Consider the following 20,644-nt stretch of genomic DNA (forward strand, 5'->3'; position numbering starts at 1 on the left):
TGTTGACGGACACGAAAAATGCATAGAACCCTAGCCATAGACAGCTTCGCTGTAAAAGCTCGGCTGTTTTGCATTGCGTTCACCGCAAGCGTTTCCTGGTAAAGATTGCGGTTGCATAAGCTACAGTTGCCGGGAAGCGTGAGAAGCAGTCAGGGACCCTTTAATGCTTAAGTGACTCCCAAGTTTTCAGCGAGGGTGACGCATACGGTGACGCGATCGGCGCGACAGAGGAGGCTGACGCCGTGCTGTCACGTGACGTTGACGTAAACGCCTGCGCCTGCCTCGTCCTGCAACCTTTGACCCATTTCCCCCCTCTTCGCTTTCAAGCGCCTCCTCCTCTCCCGAGCTGCTTTTCAAAGGATGATAACCCACTATGTAGGGAGCGTGTATGCAACGCTGTTTTGCGTTACATGTAGGCTCCCTACCACAATGCCAAACGCCCTTTAATGGCTCTTACAAATGCAATCGTATTAAAATCCACTATCGATGCGTTGCGTTGCATTCTACCCAGAAAGCGCAGCGCGGCTTCCTGGACATTGCCAGTGCACTTCGACGCAGCTGCGAGTGTCGGCGATGAGCCGTGTTCCTAGAGACCCTGGCCGGAGGCGTGCCACGGTCTTGGTCGCGCTGCTTCAACTCACGAGCCTGCAGGCGCCGGTTCCGGCTGGTGGAGCACAGAGTGAGCGCTCCAATTATATACGTGCTGGGTGGGAATATGGACCAGCTGACACGTATACGCATGCGATGTGTTCTAATTTTGGACAATGCCAGACAGTATAGTACTTCGAAGGCTAGAAAGGCAGCTTCGAGCCAAGTATATGCAACGCATTTGGAACGTATCTTTGTGATTTACACATTGCGTGGACTAAAACACATAAAAATATGCAGCTGTCATGCATGCCACGCGGGAGTCACTGGTAATGGGAAGCATTCGGGCGCATACCGCACATGCGATTAAACGTTTTAAGGTTATCGCTTCGCTTGTGCTTCACTTGTGCATTGCCAGGCTGGTTGATGGTGTCGAGGTTTGTGTTCTTGCGGTCCTGCGACGACTTTAGCAGCAGCACGACGATGTTCACGCGATTCGACTGTTACACTGTGGGGCTCGCTTAGGGGCCATTATAACCAGATTAATTCATAACCTCCGAGCTCCTGGTTTTATATACAAGTGTAACATGAACCTCCACAACTAAATTAGTGGAACGCTTGACGATCTCCCCCTCTTCCCCCACCCACTTGGAGTACAGAAACAATACACCAGCATATAGAGAACAATGGAGCACTTGCACGCACAACGCGCCGTTAAAGTAGACGAAACACCTGCCGCGCACGAGTGAGCGTGAAGGAGATAGCGCTTGACGTCACTCTCAAACACCTGCTCCCGAGAGCCTTTGCGGGTGCGGTGTGGGATGTCAGCACGGCTAGGGGTGGCGAGGAAGAAAACTCTTGGAGGGAGCTTATAAATTCTTCGCATTGTAAAAAAAATAAAACCAATTGTGGCAGAACTCATCTCACGATGACTTCGGCGATAATGCGTTAGCATTGAATCAATATAGCTACCCAGCGAATTGCCACCGTCGAAACGAGGTATGTATATGAAGCGTCTACTTCAGCAGGAGTCCTCTTTCACGCTTCCCTAAAAACACTCAGCGCCATGTAGCGCCGCCACCGCGAAGCCTGCACGTGGTCTCCGAAATGCACGGCGCGCCGGTGCGTGCGAACGCTGAGCAACGCGTCCTGCCTGCAGTAACCGAGCTCCTCTGGCGCGCTTCTTTCTGGACACGCGGCGCCATCTAGTGGCACTGCCGAGCAGTCCGCGCGTGGCCTCCGAGACTAGAAGCGTAGCGCGCCGATGCCTGCTAACGCTGAGAATTGTTCCCTCGCTTCCCACACACTCAGTGACCCAAGCTGGCGACAGGTTCATTGAAGAGCGGCCCATACGCAGTGCATTCATGGCGCACATCGCTAAAGCGTTGGCGTGAAAGGCGTTCATTGAAAAGCGGCACACATCCAATGCATTTGTGGCGCAGCCTGCTAATGCATCGGGTCGCTGTTCTTGAGGAACCCCTGGGGTTCGTTTCCGCTCAACATCGGAGAAATTTAAGGGAAATTTTTTTGTCATTGTAGAGCGGGCACGTTCGCAGAGGCACATACCTAGTTACCGAAGTTGGCTTCAAAGACGCCCGGTGGGCTAACCATTCGACCACTGACTGCGCAGTGACCCAGGTAGGCGGGAAAACGATTAGATAGATAACCCCGGAAAGTACATGAAGTAACCTATAGTCGGGAACAACTTTAGAAGGCAGCGGCATTTGACCCTCAAAGGCGGATGCACAAGAGCCTCCACCAATGGGCGCGCACTCTAGACTGGCGTCATGAGGTGGACGGCCGGTGACCCCGCCGACGGAGAACGCGCGTCTCCTTTCTGGTCGTGTCTGCGCATGGCGCGGCTGAGCGCGGCCGCGCGCGCCGTATCTTGGAGGTAATTTGTGGCGGGTGCAAAGCATGGCGAGCAGAGATGACTAGTGGCTTCGTGTACGCTGTGTTCTCTCCGCGTCTAGTGTTGGAGGTCGCCTCGTCTGAAGCTTCGGAGACTCGTTGAAGCGAGAGGCAGCGCGATGGGAATTCGCTGGTCGCTGCTGCCGCTCTTTACCACGCCAGCGCTTATAACAGCGAGTGTCCATGGTCATCAAGTGACATTCGTTCATGTTTGCCTGTGTGCGCGTGACGACTGTTAATTTTATTAGTAAGCGAATGCTTATTGCAGTTTATACAACCAATGAAACCAACTTTACCTCGTGTAGATGCCTCAAACGTTGCTATCGCTATCGATGCTTTGTGTTTCGGGCGAAAATGCTCCTTTTTTATGCAAAAACATTATATTGATACGGAACAGCCTCCACAGTGTGGCTGCACTGAAAAGAAGGAAGATGACGTGTTCCCGATTGGTATAGCGTCGCCATCTTGGCCTCCGTTGGCTTCCGTGTAAATACATTGTAAATAGCCTTGGACATCAGCAACACGTAACACCATGGAGTTGCAGCGGTCGCAATGGCGGCAATGCAACTTTGGCTCCTGCTGGCGGCACTTAATCTGTATACGCAAGCCTCTACGCCTGCAGCCTCGAACTACGTCACCATTTCCCCCCCTCGGGATCCTGGTGTTTTCACCCAGTAGCGCACCCAGGATCTCTGCCAGGGGGTGGGGGGTGGGGGTTGACAGTTTGCCTTAGTTTGCCAATACCATCTAAACAGCACTAATTTCAATTTCTTCACGGGAAATTGTCAAAAATGCGCTTTTTGCGCAAGTTTGCGAGCGTGCAGACGTTTGCACGTGTTACATCTTAGTTGCAGTACTTAAAGGCGCAAGGGAAGAAAAGGGGTTAAGCAAACGGGGGGGGGGGGGTTACAACCCATGAAACCCCCCCCCCCCCCCCCCCCCCCCCGTCGGTGCGCCACTGTTTTTACCGGAGTCGGCATTCTTGATGTTGACGACTGGCTCCGATTGTACGAAGGTGTCAGCACCAGTCACAGGTGGGATCCGACTATTATGCTAGCCAACGTTCTTATCTACCTCGAAGGAACTCCACGCACATGGTTACATACTCACCAAGAGGAAATCTCGAGCTGGGATCTCTTCAAAGAGTGGCTCCGCGACCTTTCTGGAAATCCGTTCGGTCGCCAACTCAATGCCAAGAAGGCCCTTGCCACACGTGTACAGACGTCGACCGAGTCCTACGTATCGTACATTCTCGATGTCTTGGCCATTTGTACCAAGGCCGACCCACACATGTCGGAGGACAATAAGGTTTATCACGTCCTCAAATGAATTGCTGACGACGCCTTCAATCTACTGGTGTTTAACAACGTCACCGGCATCGATACGATCCTCAAGGAGTTCCGCCGTCTCGAGAATGCTAAAAGCCGCCGGGTGTCCCAACGCATCACGCGACTTCCCAGCACAGCTGCTACGTGATCTTGTGACGACCTCTTCCACCAGCCTTCGCGATGTGACAACTTAACCCGCATCATTCGTCCTGAGGTCGAAGCAGCACAACCGGCAGCCCCTTCATTCTCGTCATCTGACCATTCTCCGGCGACGACCTCCTTGATTCAGGCCGTGGTCCGTCAAGAGTTGTCCAACGTCAGCCTGCACTCCGTTCGTCCCTTGCGCTCGGACGCTCTTTCTCCATGCACGTTCCCACCTTGCTCCTCTTACTTTTCTTATGGACAGCGCAACCCGTCCGAATGGCGCACCATGGACGACAAGCCGATCTCATTTAAATGCAGACGCATTGGGCATATCGCTTGCCACTGCCGCAGCCACTGGACTTCTCCGACACGCTATTCTTCTGACTACCACCCTCGTCCCTCTAGTTCGTCCTTTTCATTCGCTCCTTCCATGCCCGACCTATCATCTGACCCTGCGACACCTCTGACACGACCCCGCTACGCCCGCTACGCCCGCTACGCCCGCTACGCCCGCTCACCTTCTCCCTCTCGCTATAGTTCACTATACTCTCGCTGTCAATCTCGTTCGCCCCCGTCACGCCGCACTCCTTCTCCGACCTATTCGCAGCACCCCCGACCGAAAAACTAGACAGTGCAGCTTCTAGAGGTGGAGCTGCATTGACAACATTGGCACGAAATCCTCGCTTGACCTTACCCGCGAACCAGAATCTTATGGATGTTCTTGTTGACAATGTTCCTGTGTGCGCGTTGATTGACACCGGGGCGCATGTGTCATTATGAGTGCTGCTCTTGCCGTCGGCTCAAGAAAGTTCTGACGCCTGCCTTGAACTGGGCTGTACGAGTCGCCGACGGAGGGACTGTCGGCCGCTATTGTTGGCATGTGCTCTGCCCGACTCACCATTGCTGAGAGACACACCGTCGTTCTCTTCACCGTTATCGAGCATTGCCCTCACAAACTCATTCTCGGTCTGGATTTTCTCGCCAGTCATTCTGCCCTCATTGACTGTTCGGCCTGCTTACTTCGCCTTGACTTGTCTCTTTTTGCCGACCCTGTGAACCCGCCTCCAAGAAGTTTAAGCTGCATGGATTTTATTCGCCTACCGCCTAAATCTGTGACACACGTCAACTTGTTTTCCACACCAGCTGTACCTAACGGCAATTACATGGTCGCACCAATTCCAGCCGTTATGACTTCCCATGGTGTTACCGTTCCTCACACTGTGCTGACAATTACTGGCAACCGCACCTGCCTCCCTCTTGTCAATTTCGCGCTAACCGCGCAAGTCCTGGCAGAGGCGATCTCGTTGGCTGTAATTAGCGCTCTGCAGGATGATCAGGTCGAGCCATTCACAGTCAAAGATTGTTAGAGCTTAGCCCATAGCGCGACGTCACACACGGCACTGGCGTCGACATTGAGAAGATGGCTTCCTCTGACCTTACACTTGCACATGCTGAAGCCCTCTGCCGCGTTCTTGAAGGCTATCGCGACATTTTTGACGTTGACAATCGACGCATAGGTCAAACCTCCGGGGTAACCCATGGCATAATAGCGGCGATGCGAACCCTGTTCACCGACGTCCATATCGTACGAGTTTCTGCGTCGGAACGAGGCAGTTATCCAACAAGAAGTACACAAGATGCTTGAAACGGACATTATCGAGCCTTACTGTAGTCCGTGGGCTTCTGCCGTCGTACTTGCCAAAAAGGAAGAATGGAACGTGGCGCTTTTGTGTAGATTATTTCCGCCTGAACAAAATCACAAAAAAGGACGTTTACCCTTTGCCACGTATTGATGACGCTCTAGACTGCCTTTATGGTGCCACCTATTTTTCTTCTATCGACTTATGGTCCGACTACTGGCAGACATCCGTCGACGACATGGACCGAGAGACGACTGCATTTGTTACCCCTGACGGTCTTTATCAGCTCAAGGTAACAGTATAGCTAATGACGCGGAAAATCCGGCGGTGTCCCCGGAGATGGTACAAAAAGTCACGTGGTCACAGCCGAACAACGGTATGCGTGCGCCGTGTGTGCGCTGGGTTCCTTGAAGCACCACCAGATGGCGCTTACCTCCGCGCATCCGCGGCAGCGGCGATGCGGGGAAAGAAGTCGTAGTTTTGCCCGAAAGGCGAAGCATCAATTGCGATAGCAAATTATTATAGAGAGCTACATGGAGTAAGGATAGTAGTTCTGTAGGAGGGACGTGACGGCGGCTGTATACGAGGCGTGCCGTCGTCCCTACTCAGAAGGCGAAGGCGGATAGCGCAGCGGCGGCTGTGACGTCAGCGTGGCTGGCTTTTTGGAACGACACTGCGCGTGACGAGCTTGCGCCCCGAGCACGCGCTGCGCTTCTTTATTTTTTTCTCTCTTTACAGCCGGCACCAAGGCACCGGCCGAGAGCCCCAACCAAACCGTCCAGCGTTGTGGCGCGGGCGGGCGCTACAGGGCCCCCCGCCCAGACGGAATGGCGATGAAACAAGTTGACTAAGTTCAGAAAGGGTCCGTGGGCAGTCCAAGTAGCCCGGTGGACGACGCTGCTTGTGGCGTTGCGGACGGCCGGTAACAGCACGGAGAGCGTGAAGGCAGACGCCTCTGCAGTAGTTCACGGAGATCAGGCGAAACGAACGGGTACTGGGCGCTGGCATTGGTGGGCATGACAAGCCGCGCACTCGTTCGTCACGCGCTCGCAGATGCGTGAGCTCTGGTGCATGCAGCTTGTGCACGCGCTTGTCCAGTCTTGCCCGACCCGCGGTAGACATCGTAAGCTGCAAGCTTTTGCGCGCGACACCGCCCGAGTCAAGACAAGAGGGTCTGGTACGCGCCTGCTGGAGCCTGGGTGTTGCCACGGTCTGTGGCGTGGAGTCCAGTGGCGCTCTTGGCGGCGGGGAAGGCGTCGTCGGACAACGATCAATGACGGGTACCGACGCGGGTTGGTGAAATTCTGGGAGAGCCGGAGCAACAGCTGCCGGGTCATGTTGCTTGGCGAGCTCCAACGTGGGCACGACGCGAAGGACAGCATCAGGTGGTGGGTGCGAGACACCATCAAGACTCGCGTCGCGGGATGGTGGTGTTAGTGCATCTGTCGTATCCGCGTGGCGCAACGATTGTTCCCAGCCTCCAACGTCCGACTTGTCAGAGTAGTCGCTAGAAGGGCCCAACGGCAAGTTGGCCGAAGGAGAGGACGGGGAGCGCAGGGCAGGGAAGAAGGTCGCTGCTGCTGCTGCGTCGCTCTCGCTGGCTGGTTGGTGCCGCGGTGTAGCCACAGTTGACACGGTCGGAGGCAGCGGAGTCGGCACGGGGCAGGGCTGGTGCGCTGACTCGGAGACTCGCTCAGCCGGCACCGCCGATAAATCCGGTGAAGGGTTGGTAGAAGGCCGAATGGCAGGAGCGACGTCGTTGGTGCCCATGGAGGAAGGAAATACCAGGAGGAGGCCCTGGCCAGCACGAGCGTATTGGAGAAGGTGTGGCGGAAGTCACGTGCTGTTTTTCGCAAAGGAGCACTGGGACGGGTACCCCAAATGTCAACGTTGCCATGACAACCGCGCTCCTGAAGCTTCGCTGCTGCTCTCGGTCTCTGAAACGTGAGATAAGATTTTTCCGCCGGTGTCTTTCCCGCAGCACCTTTTGTTCGCGAGAAAAGCTGACTTTGGGGTTTGGTGTGTAAGCTTGAAAGTTGTGTTTTGGGTCTGTGAGTGTGAGTGTCGGCCAGCAATAGATACACTCAAGCAATCACGGCGCGGGTCTTCGTTGTCTTCTTCAACGTGCCACGGAAAAACACAGGAGCGCGTCTGCTTCACTAAAACTGCTACAGAAGTTTTGTAGGCTTTGTTTTGACGCGCGTCAGGAGCACACACTTCCGGCGGCTCGTAACAATGCAAGTTCAAAGTTCGCGCCCATCTGCTCCGGCGAGCTGCAGAACCCCTGATTGGAGGCGCAAGGAGAGGTGGCTCACCAACATGGCTGCACTTCCGGCTTCAAAAAAGTGACGTCAGGGCCTCTCCTGTTTTGTTTCCTTCCTCCATGTTGGTGCCAGACCCGATGGCGTGCGGCACAGGAGCCGATGTAGGGTCGGCAATGGCACCACTGTCGCGTGTCATCGGTGGTGGGAAGCAAGGCGATGACGTGGCCGGTATCATGGTCGTGTCGAGGACAGTGTGCGCGTACTCGCACGAAAGAGACCCCTGGAGAGAGCCGGAGGCCGGGGACTGTGAGGTAGCGCATCGGGCGGTCGACGAGACTGTGTCGGGGCAAGTCGAGAGAGGAAGATTTGCCTGATGGTGGCTAACGGGCGCAGGAGCAGACGCGTCTGGTGCTGGCGGTGAGGGCGCTGGCAGAGATGACTCGCGCACCGCGCGGTCTACCTCTGGAACAGGGTGGCAGACAGCACCGTAGAAGTCCAGGATGGACTGCTGCAGTTCGTCGTACGGGCGCGGGCCAGGCGATGGAACGCCGAGGTGGAGCTGGAGAGCAAGCGGCAGGACGTCGAGGAGTACCGCGTGCTTGAACTCCTGTATCCAGATGTGGTGCTGCTCCAGAGCCGCCTCGAACTGGGCGAACCATGCGCCGACGTAGCTGGACGAGAACGGCGGCAGTGGCGGGTCGAACTGGGGCTCCGGCCAGTGAGCCATGGCAGCGTGTCGGGGCCGTCGGGAGTACCGCGGCTTGAACTCCTGTATCCATATGTGGTTCAGCTCCGGAGCCGCCTCGAACTGGGCGAACCATACGCCGACGTAGCTGGACGAGAACGGCGGCAGTGGCGGGTCGAACTGGAGCTCCGGCCAGTGAGCCATGGCAGCGTGTCGCTCGGGAAAAGGCGCGCTCTCCCGTGTCACCAATGTAGGAGGGACGTGGCGGCGGCTGTACGAGCCGTGCCGTCGTCCCTACTCAGAAGGCGAAGGCGGCTAGCGGAGCGACGGCTGCGACGATCGACAGCGTGGCTGGCTTTTTGGAACGACACTGCGCGTGACTAGCTTGCGCCCCGAGCACGCGCAGCGCTTTATTTTTTTCTTTCTTTACAGCCGGCACCAAGGCACCTGCTGAGAGCCCCAACCAAAGCGTCCCGCGTTGTGGCGCGGGCGGGCGCTACAGTTCTATCGGCTCTATAAACTTGGACACATTCGCTTACTAACTGAATTAACAAGCATGGTTTCAGCGCGCTCAAGCAAACATGAATAGATCACCCTCCGTGACAGCAGACAACCGCTGTCAAAACGCTGGCGTGAGCAAGCGCGTCTGCAGCAGTGGGCAAATGTTCGTGCGGTCTATCGCCTCAACGGAAACTGAGCGGCGAAAGTACAGCGCATACAAAGGTAGGAGCCGTGTGCAGATTCACCCACGAGGGGATACCTGAGTGCCCTTGATTTTTTTTCATGGGCCGATCCCGAGATGATGAAGTCGATATATAATTGCCACTGGGGCCACTGAACACGCACGTGCCCCTCGGGATACTGGGTAGGTGCCACTGGATATGCGTCAGTGCATACGTGCCGCTCTTCATGAACCTCTTTTACACCAACTTGGGTATGTGTCACTGTGTATGTGCAATTGGGGCCACTGAATAAGCGATAACTATGATAATGACGATGATGATTATGATGACGATTGGAATGGTGATGACTACGACGAGGATGATGACAAATGATGACAAAAAGTTGGAAGGCGATTCAAACTCTACTTCATGTCGATCAAACGTTGTCGCTGGAGCGCTGCTCTTGCAATAAATCATACGATTCATACACCCTACTAATAACCCCAGCTCGCCAAGGAAAACATTCTCTTTGGTGCATGTTGTTGGGCGAGTCGGTCGTACGTGGACGAGAAGAGCACAAGGACAGCCGCATCTGCGCTCGTCCTTGTGCTCTTCTCGTCCATGTTTGTATCGCGCAGCACCTTGCTTACTTAACATTCTCTTTCGTAGAGTTGAAGTATACGTTCAATCGCCTTCCAACTTTTTTTTTTCAGTTGCAGTATCAGAAACGACTATTTTTGCGATCTTTTTGTCCCTTATCCACTCATATTTCAAACGTCATTTTTGTTTTGTTCAGCGAGGGATATTTAGGATATTTACGCAGTTCAATATGTTCGTTGCAGTTTGCTTGTAAGTGCTACAATTCATTCTCACTCCCCGTCTTTCTGGTTGTTTCGCAGCTTGCCTAGGCAAGACCAACATCACGTTCACCGGAACTTCCAGGCAAGCTCTGAACTACGAGAGCTTAGAGACGTTCGGAATACGCAACTTCATCGCATGGATGCAGAAGCATTTCGCGGCCTTGGTGATGGCCGAGCCAAGCATTCCCAAAGGTTGGTCTGGTTTAGACGCCTGGTCGGTCGATTTTTTAAAGATGCGATAGCATTTATACGTACACTCGAGGCGCATTTGCGGCGTCGGCGTTGTCGTCGGTGTTGTCATGCTTTGCTGGTATATCGACGACGTAGCGCGGCTCGAGCGGGAAGGTTTTAGAAGGCCTCCGAAGACGCGAAGTGCGTTTGGCTTCAAAAGCGACGTAGCCAAATGGACGGGCCGTCACTATATATCGTATAAACCCATGTAAGGGCCGCACTCATGTAAGGGACACAGCCATGTAAAGGCCACCCCCAATTTGGCAGCCCAAAGTTTGGAAAAAAAAAAGCCGGCAGATCCCATGGCCTGTGGGAATGGATGTTATGCGAAGCAGAGTGCGGGCAGCCGACCAAGTTAATGGAATGACCATGCGAGCACCAATACGTAGGCGGCTGTTTCATGACCTACAATCTACATGACACGCATGTAATGACATTTATGCCATAACCTATCATTTATGTCCGAAACCATTTCAGTGGCTTTTGAGTGTTAATCTCTTTTCGCTGAGTCATTATCGTTTCTGTGTAGTCATGCTCATGTCTATGACTTCTAGCATCATCCTTTAGTGTTTCCTTCACTTAGTGCCCACGTCCGAACCCATTTGCAGTGGTTTTTGAGTGTTAGTTCATTTTTTGCTGAGTCATTGTCATTTTTGCTGAGTCATGCTCATGACTATGACTTCTACCTTCATCCTTTAATGTTTACCTCATTTAGTACCCATGTCCGAACTCATTTCAGTGGTTTCTAAGTGTTAATCATTTTTCGCTGAGTCATTGTCATTTTTGCTGAGTCATGATCATGACTATGACTTCTACCATCATCCTCCAGTATTCCTTCACTTAGTACTCATGTCCGAACTCATTTCAGTGGTTTCTGAGTGTTAATCTTGTTTAGTTGAGTCATTGTCATTTTTACTTAGTCATGCTCGTGACTGTGACTTCTATCATTATTCTTTAGTGTTTCCTTCACTTAGTGCCCACGTCCGAAACCGTTCTAGTGGTGTTTGAGTGCTAATAATTTTTCGTTGAGTCATTGTCATTTTGCTGATGACCATGACTTCCACCTTCATCCTTTAATCTTATCCTTCACTTAGTACTGATGTCCGAAACCATTTCAGTGATTTTTGAGTGTTAACCATTTTTCGCTCAGTCATTGCCATTTTTGGTTAGTCATGCTCATGACTAGACTTCTATTATCATCCTTTAGTGTTTGCTTGACTTAGGTACACACGTCTGAATCGATTTCAGGGGCTTTTGAGTGTTAATCTTGTTTTCGCTGTCATTGCCATTTTTGCTTAGTCATGCTTATGACTATGTCTTCTATTATCATCCTTTAGTGTTTCCTCCACTTACTGCCCGCGTCAGAAATCATTTCTGTGGTTTTTGAGTGCTAATTTTTTTGGTGGGCCATTATTTTGCCTGAGTCATGCTGATGACTAATGACGTCTACCATCATCCTCTAGCGTTTCCTTCACTTAGTACCCACGTCAGAACTCATTTCAGTGGTTTCTGAGTGTTGATATTTTCTCGCTGAGTCATTGTCATTTTTGCTGAGTCATGCTCATGACTATGACTTCCACCATCATCCTTTAGTGCCCACGTCCGAACCCATTCCAGTTACATACCAAGTTAACGAAACGACCATGAGAGCACCAAGACGTACGCGGCAGTTTCATGACCTACATGACACACGTCATGATATTCATGTCATGACCCATCATTTATGTTCGCCATACACTCTTGTCGTACTATGCCAATTTTGGTACCTATCAAGTTAACTAAACGGCCGTGAGAGCACGAAGAGGCAGGCGGCTAGATAGATAAATAGATACTGTGAAAGTGGCAAATGTTCGCCAAGAAATGCTTCGCATTTAAAAAGAACTTCCAGCGTAGAAGCGTTCGCGTACACTGCGCTAATGCCGTGTGCAGCGTACTTTCGTGTACCGCTAGTAGATGGAGAGAGGAGGCGGTTTAACAGCGAAACTGTTTAAGCCAGCCGTAAAACGTGCGCGTACAGTGGCTAGAATTTTAGTGCGCGTTTCACGAAAAGCCAGCCGCGCCGTAGCCATGGTAACCGGCGACGCCGCAGCTGCCTGCCACTGCGTTTCCTAGCAACCACCTCGCGGAGCGTCGCGCGCTATGCTCGGGTACAGTGGCTAGTAGCTCGGGGGACAGAAAGAGAAAATGAGGGCGCGAGAGAGAGGGAGAGAAACAAATTGTACAAGTCAACGCGCAGAGGTGCTGCTGCCGACGCCAACCGCGCTTCTCCGTTTCCCCGCATTTTAGCGCCGAACGCTCGCGGTGTTCGTGACTGCAGCAGGCGCCTCTGGCGGCGGCTCGGCCGAGCTCCCACCTACTGCGCGCTACTACGCATGCGCCGTGACGTCATCCCGGCGTTTCGTCTGCTGCGCGCCGCCCGTACACTGTGCATAATTTTCGCCCCACTTCCCCTGCGTGTGCTCAGACTGCAAGTGCTTCGTGAGGCGTTCCCCGGTGCCATGGACCACGAGCTACCCAATTTTTATACACTTATGTACACACTTATACACTTATAAGATTTGGCGTTGTGCTGATGGCGTCTCGGAACACTGGCTTGCTGAGGAGCGTACCATCAGTGTTGCAGATGTCGCGCTCAAGGAGGTTTAAATAAAGTTCTCCGGAGCCGTATTCTGTAACGCGTCGGTTTTCGAAGAATTCGCTTTTCATTGGTCGCCGCCTGGATGACTTATACAAGCTACCCCAATTTTTATACACTTCGTATAGCCATGACCAGCTAGGAACCGTCAAGCTCCGCTTTAGCCTTGCGCCGCTAGTGCAAGCTACCCCAATTTTTTTTAACACGAAAGTGTTTTATGCCGGGGTCCACCAAGACTTCACTGACGTATTTCCGTCACGGAAATACGTCATAGAACATAATACAAAGAAAGAAACCAGAAGAAAAAGTTCCACAAACATGCAAAATTTGGGAATCGAACCCACGACCTCTCGGTCCGCGACGATAGATCGCCGAGCGTTTAACCCATTGCGCCACAAACGCATTTGCAGAGAGCTACACAGACGCGCCTTATATATCTAACACTCCTCCGTGTACCCGCGCTCTTGTTCGGGGCGGTGCCGCCGCCTACGAGCAGAAAAGAGAAGTACTGCATTATGACACTAACACGCACCGACAGTGAACGCTTCGGTGGTCTCACCACTACGACGCCTCGATGCCAGCATTCGAAGGGACGCTGGCATCAAGAAGCACTACCAACGCCACCTAGGTGGCGTTGCTAGGTGGCGTTGGTAGTGGCGTTCACCGTACTCAGCACAGCGGAGCATGGCCTCCGCAATTAGCTCTGAAAATGTTTCTGAAGTTGATCGCGGAGGCTGCAATTACGACGCGCTGTACGCGCTGATTTGACTCGGTGACGATTCAGTTACGTGCTTTGTCTTGCGCGTTGTATTAGTGTGTCAGTTACGTGCTTCGTCTTTCGCGTTGTGCTAGCGTGTGCAGCGTAGTGCAGCTTCCATATGCACGACGGTTGCTCATGGTCATCGACGTTGGTAGTCGTGATGGAGGAGACGTGCCACCAGGCGTCAGCGTGGGTGCATCAACGCCTAAGGGCGCTTTAGCCACAAAACACCAATAGACATTATATATCAATGTGCAATAAACATTACACTACTTCTGTGAAGACACGTTTCACTTTCGTGTTCTATACCGATTCCTATATAAGAGGGATCAACCACATTTTTTTCCATGGGATTTAATCACAGTGGATTACAATGGATTCCACACTCGTAGTCGGAAAAATGAGTCCACATGGCCCGGTCCCGTGTAAGGGCCGCACCTCATCAAGATGGCGAGAGAAAAAAGTACGGCCCTTACACGAGTTCTCATCTCTGCTGTAGCCAAGGCCGCGTTCTGGCTTCCACTGCTGGAACGAGCGTTACGCTCACACAGTACCGCACATTGGTGAACGTGAAGCTAAATTTATGTAATCCTTTCTTTTGGCACGATAACCAACGCCGACAATTCTTTTTCGGTATCACCTCGTGCGCAACATAGTGGAGGTGGTGCGACATTCTGCAGTGGCAGTTGTCGCAACTTAGCAGCTCACCAGCAGAGATGAAGCCACCGCTTGACCGTGACTTCATTTCTGGAAGAGCGCCGCGACAGTTACAGTCCGCTCATAATTTAGGTGCTTTTGTTTTGCTAGTGTGAATGATAGAGTAATTAGAAAATAAAAGCACGTTGTTCCTACCTAAAATATTATATGCGGTTGAGTCATTGATGCCATGATCTTCCGCAAAATTTGTCACGGCGTTAAGATTTCCTCCTAAAACTCAGGGACACAAAGAGGGACATTGAGTAAGATTTGTGCGGAGAAATGCCGAAAGTGAACGAAAAAAAAAAGCGCTTGTATGTTAGTTCCTGGTGTCTCTTCGTGCCCTGAGTAAGACGGCGGCGGCTTTCCTTCGCTTTCAAGATATCGTATCTCACCTCCACTCCAGTATCACACCGAAGCACCTCGCGCAACTTCGCTTCCTAGCGGAAGACAATTCGGTTTCCGCATGACTGACGTTTGCGTGATGTCATCATAATATGCGTGCGCGCGCCGAGGCGATGGCGTCATCCAGGCGGCGACCAATCGCTGCTCGAAAAGCGAATTCTTCGAAAACCGACGCGTTACAGAATACGGCTCCGGATAACTTTATTTAAACCTCCTTGAGCGCGACATCTGCAACACTGATCGTACGCTCCTCAGCAAGCCAGTGTTCCGGGACGCTCAGCACAACGCCAAATCTTCTTATCGCAATCAATGGACAGTTTTAGCAGAGCTTTGCTTATATGCTCCGCTCCAAACATTTCACGCTCACCACGGACTGCATGAACTCCGTTGATTTCGCTGATTTGACAAGCGCGTCTGCTAGAGACGCCAGCCACGCGCGCTCAGCGTGGCTGTATAAAACGACAGAGCAATCAGCAGACGCACCTTAACGCGCCGCCGCTCACACGGCATCGTGGCGGAGCGTAGGCAGCGTTCTTCATTCCGCTGCCGATGTGAGCGTTGTGCGCACGCGCATTAGCATTCCGCTGAGCGGCTGTGCGCAAATCGTTAGGATATATACGATGGTCTGAGCGGAGCGGACTGTGAATGCTCTGCTAAAGCTGTCAATGCTTCGCTTTCGGGCGAAACTATCTTTTTTTTTTTTATTGGTCAATTGGTTGGTTATAGGTCAGTCGGCTGATTTGGTGGCTGCTGAGCTAATTTGGACGTGCTTATTATCCCTTAAAAAGTACTTTATGAATAGTGGCAATGTTACATGATACGTTACATTATTATAATGTATTGATAAGGATGTTAGACGCAATTTACAGAATTCTTATATTACGTTCTGTCAGTGTCTTCCCATGTCATTTGACGTCCTAGTAGAGTAGATGTGCATATGGCTGACTGATCGGCGAACTAATTAGGACGCGCTTATGTAGTGAACAATCACTTTTTGTTCACATGACAGGGGTAAATGACACGTTAATATTTAGTTTAATATATTTACAAGAATGTGCATATTATTAGATGCAGTCTACAGATGGTTAAATTTAGTTCTATTAGACTCTCCGCTTTTTTTATACTTTTTAGACAACCTTATATAGATGAAGATTTAAGAATTAATGTCTAATATCCAAACTTGACTGATTTCCTGCCTCGTCGGACGCACTTATATTAGAAGATACTGACTGGATTTCTAGGGGGTGTAGACAATACCATAAGCTTAAGTTTCACACATTAATAAGGCATCACAATGTTAGTTATTTATATAAGCTTTCCTCTTTTTCGACGTTGGTATAGATGTACTATGCACCACTGTTATACGTAAATTTAGGTTATAGGTGTAAATTTGATTTAATAAAACCAATGCTGTGCAATGTTTCTAAGTAAACTGGAGCTCGAAATATTAAAAAATTGCTGCGCCACAGTCACCAGCATTTAGCATTTTTCTTTTAATTGCAACGAATTTCATCTCTCGGTTCATCTGTTGCCAAAAAAAAGGGGGGGGGGGGCATTGTTTTGCCTGAGGTGTAATTGGAGACGAAGGGTAACAGTTCAAACTTCTCATTAACGTTGGACTGCCAGTAGGACTTGCCTTGGAAGGAGTCTACCGCGTTGTCCGGAAACATACAGTCGGCATCGAAAGTTTACGAGGCATGTGAACCACGAAAGAGTTGAATTTCCGAACAGTCTATCCCTGCAGTCATCAAAACCGTACAATAAACACCTTTGTACTCACATTTCTCTGCTCATACGTCCGCAAGTATGAACAGAGACTGGACATCGCAGTACCAGGCCACGTGACCAGGCGGCGGGAATACTCATCAATTTTGTCAGACACTACCCGCAAACTATTGTTGCGACAACTTTGTCAGCGAAGCTTTTCACATCCTACCGAGACCGAGTGTCTAGCCATTGTTGACATGGGCATTCAATTTTTGTTCCTTGAAAATTAAACCAGAAATGATGAGATAAAATGTATGGTGGTTTAACATCAAGCTAGATAGATGCAAGCACAACTATAACGGGTCTTTCAGCGAACATTTTCAAAAACGTTTTTTTTTAAATTGGTGTTGGCAGATAGCACAATTCCAGTCCATGAGCTGGTCTACTCGAAGTGGCGGACATTACTTGCACACATTGAAATCCACAATGGACTAATTAACAAAAATTCACTAATTAAGTCTACCACAGGCAATTCTCCAAAAGTTTCGGAAGTGTTCACCGAAATACCCGGTATATGTCAGGGGTGTAATCGCCTTTCCCAACACAGTTTATTAAGAACATTGACGGCTTTGTGTGACCCGTACCGCTGCATCATCACGGACGACGAAAAATTAATCATTACGCTGTAAAAACTGTTCTGTGAAAAAAAAAAAAGCTTACACAGTTTCCTCCCTTATGGGAATCATTTTTCTGCTACCATGACGCAACCTTCATGAAATACAAGAAGTCCAACGCTGGAATATTATTATAATTGCTTGTAATAATAAATTACTTTATCTAGTTGAGATTCCGTTGTGTCTGAGCAGGCTACAGCCCGGCGTATCGTTTTTGTTGTTTGCGCTGACACTGCGCATGATACTCTTGCAGACCTACCACCAGCGAACGACCCTATGGAATTCGTAAGTCATTGCCGATTCTTTATTTTCGTCTCGCGTGTGACGTCATTGCCGTGAAAATATTCCGTAAACCCCTCTTCCGCGCCTAAATTGAATCGAATTGAATTGCGCGTTCATTTTCCCGTGTTGTATACACGAAGGCTCTTCTTCTTCTTCTTTCTGGGGGGTTTTACGTGCCAAAAACCAGTCCCGATTATGAGACGCGCCTTAGTGGAGGGCTCCGGATTATATAATTGCGGGAGTAAAAGCTGCACTCGAGTAGCTTGACCAGCTCCCACTACCTACCTTGGTGCTAAAAAAAAAAAGAAAAAAAAAGAAAAAAAAAAAAAACGCATGCAAAGCTGCCACCAGTCAGCGCTGGCATACATCTCGCGCGCTCAGGTCTGGGCCGTGGTAAATTCCATGAGCAATCTGTTCGCCGTGGTGCTGGTGGGCGGCATCCTGGCGGTGGTGGTTCCCCTGGTGGGCCTGCTGGTCTTGACGTGCCGGTGCGTGTGCGGCCTATGCGGCGGCGGGTCCGAGCCGGAGACCAAGGACGACCTCGGCAAGCGCAACACCTGGGGCTGCCTGTTCACCGTGCTCTACATGCCCCTCATGTGAGCGGCGGCGCGCCCTCCCCGCTTGATCGTCCTGCACGACCTCGGTCCCCCAGAAGAGCATTGGGGGCGAGGGATGGGGGTGACCGAAGTGTCTTGCAAGGGCAACCTGGAGTTGGTGAACCGTTAGCTTTAAGTGCAACGTGTCTGTCCGGGCAAAAGAAAACGAAGTCACTGTGCGAAGCAGTGGCAGTCGTATAGCAAGGGCGCAGTATTAAACGCAGTAATACATAACGTAGCTTTTCTTGGAAACTAGCACGTGCCTGCGTATGCCACTATGCCAGTATGTCTGAAGCTTCCCGACAGGACTAATGAACTGCTGCACGAGATTGCCTAAATATATGTAAAACAAGTAAGTAAATAAATAATAATAAATCGTTTGCATGTACAGTGTACAGTGTATTATTTTGTATGGATCCGGTCGAGTGCGTTAACGAACACTGTAGAAGGGAGTCGCGGCGTAGTTACTTTCGGAATCTTACTCGATGAGCTTCAAGTGGAGATCAAAAGCGCTGCAGTGGCGTGATGAGGCTCAGAGATCTCAGAGGCCATGAATCTAATGTGGAAAGATGGAGTTAGTTGCATTTCTGGAAAGCTCGTAAAGCTTGTACGTATGTATTCTTTGTTTATGTTGAAGAAAGAGTAAAAAACGGGTCGTACGGTGCTTCAAAATTCAAATCAGCCTCCGCGAACGAGCGTTCTTGAGCAGCGTAACTGATTGGGCGGGTTGGTGTTGAAACATTCGCGCTTTAGCAAAAAAAAAAAAAAAAAAAAAAAAAAAAAACCCGTTTTTACGTTGCTGCGCCGGTAATCTCTAAGCTCAGGCTTTGCCGAATGACATCGATTGCTTTGCGTCGGAGGGCCACCTCACACAAAGCACCACTCTCCAGTAAGAAGCTAACTTCCCTTCATGAAAGGTTTCACTGAAAGCCGCACAGTATGTCCGCCTCGCCTGTGCAAGAACGCCACGTTCGCTTCACTCAAGCGGCTTATATATATATATATATATATATATATATATATATATATATATGCTAGAAAAACGCGCTCTGTATTTTATGCACGACCCCACGTCACACGTCGCGCTAACTTTCGCACCATTTTATGCCCTATTTCAACATTCCTCACGGGGTGTCAATATTTCGTTTTCTTTCTTTATCGGGGATCAACAAAACGTGACGATATTGAGATGACTTCGAGTATAAGGTTAAAGGCCCACATTCGGGCCTAATATACAAGTAAATTTTCTTCAAGCGTTCTGAAGAATGCACACAGCAGCTGAAAAACAAAATATATAGGCGCCTTCGCCGCGCCCTGGAACGTTAGCGTGCACCCGTTCTCGTATCTGGAGATGGGAAGAGCGTCGCATTAAACATTTAGCGTTCATGCACCAGTCTAGGTGAATAATATTGAATGGTCTATTCGACGATATAGTAGAGGAAGTGGTCCGCAGGCAAAGCACGGCGCAGCACCTGCAGCTGTAAGCCGTTGCACTTTATCGCCGGTCTGCACCAATGCACCTCGACTCGAAGCTGTCCGCGACAGATGTGGACACGGTGCTTCAATAATGCCCCTGTATGATTTCGGCGGCGAAGAGTCGCTCGGGAAACGAGCCTACACCCCAATGCGTTCGAATAGATAGTGATATAGTGCCCGGTTATTTTTTTTTTTTTTTCATCTGTAACCACCGCGGGTGTCAGTGCATGAGCTCCAAGATCGGGCATGCCTTCCAGGATCCCGGAGGCCATGTTGATATCTAGCGAAGTGACCACTTCCGCACGGAAGGCCAAGTCGCGCTGCATAGTTTGACACTAAACACGAGAAGAAAACCGATCATACGGACAAGGTGATTTGCAAAGCGTCATTTTGCGTCGGCGCATCATGTTGTGTGTCTGTTGCGCGTTATCCTCAATAGAAATCTGTTTGTTGTTTAGAACTAAGCAGTGCCACTTGGCTTCACCATTTCAAGAGCCAATTACCCTACACCCTCACGCTGGTTGACCACTTTTGTTGGTGGTGATGCTGTCGTACACTTTATTCTAGTAGATACAACAGATATGATGTGGTGCGATGGATGTAAAATAGGAATAATGGTACCAGCGCTAACGTTCGCAGATGACATTGTGTGCCTACAACCAGGGATCTTGTCGGGGTTGGACGTTTACCGAAAGTAGGCTTGGGGGCGCGTAGTAAAACCAGAAATGAGGCAGTGCAGGGGGAACATATGGGTTGGGCCTCTTTTGAAGCAGAGAAGTGAAGAGAAAAATTAGTTTTGAAAAAGAAAAGGCTCAGCAACGAGGATGAAAATAAATGGGTGGCCAAAATGCACATACATCTGTATCTGAAAAGCGTGGTTACGGAATGGAGTTGGCAACCAACTACAGGGTAATTGAAAGTGTAAATATACAACTCGGCGTCAACAGAAAGAAAGTTCGCGAAACAGAGACGGTAAATTGAATGCAAAGGATGTAAAAGGAAAGTTATGGAGATTTATGGCGGTTTTTCAATGGTCGATACGGAGCGGCAGCCGAAATCTGGAGCGAGCGCTCGCAATTCACCAACCCTAATCTGCCAGC

General features: G+C 50.6%; 2 protein-coding genes across 2 annotated transcripts in view; both read left to right on the forward strand.

Annotated features, from left to right (window-relative positions):
• Positions 1-537: 537 nt before the first annotated feature.
• Positions 538-18,085, forward strand: LOC119454298 (uncharacterized). The gene is made up of 4 exons (XM_049668338.1): positions 538-679; positions 10,122-10,274; positions 17,444-17,475; positions 17,854-18,085. The coding sequence occupies exons 1-4, from the start codon at positions 574-576 to the stop codon at positions 18,070-18,072; spliced, it is 510 nt and encodes a 169-aa protein (XP_049524295.1). The 5' UTR covers positions 538-573; the 3' UTR covers positions 18,073-18,085.
• Positions 18,086-18,144: 59 nt separating this feature from the next.
• Positions 18,145-20,644, forward strand: part of LOC125945743 (uncharacterized) — a 31,141-nt gene continuing 28,641 nt past the window's right edge. Inside the window, exon 1 of the mRNA XM_049668016.1 lies at positions 18,145-18,193. Within this exon, the coding sequence (XP_049523973.1) occupies positions 18,145-18,193 (49 nt within the window). The remainder of the gene's footprint in view (positions 18,194-20,644) is intronic.

The sequence above is a fragment of the Dermacentor silvarum genome, chromosome 5 (assembly GCF_013339745.2).
Source record: "Dermacentor silvarum isolate Dsil-2018 chromosome 5, BIME_Dsil_1.4, whole genome shotgun sequence".
In the NCBI taxonomy this organism is placed as follows: Eukaryota; Metazoa; Arthropoda; class Arachnida; order Ixodida; family Ixodidae; genus Dermacentor; species Dermacentor silvarum.

Coding starts and splice junctions, on each gene's coding strand:
- LOC119454298 (XM_049668338.1), top strand. CDS start 574: ATGAGCCGTGTTCCTAGAGACCCTGGCCGGAGGCGTGCCACGGTCTTG. Junction 10,275..17,443: donor CGAGCCAAGCATTCCCAAAG/GTTGGTCTGGTT, acceptor ATACTCTTGCAG/ACCTACCACCAGCGAACGAC. Junction 17,476..17,853: donor CGAACGACCCTATGGAATTC/GTAAGTCATTGC, acceptor TCGCGCGCTCAG/GTCTGGGCCGTGGTAAATTC.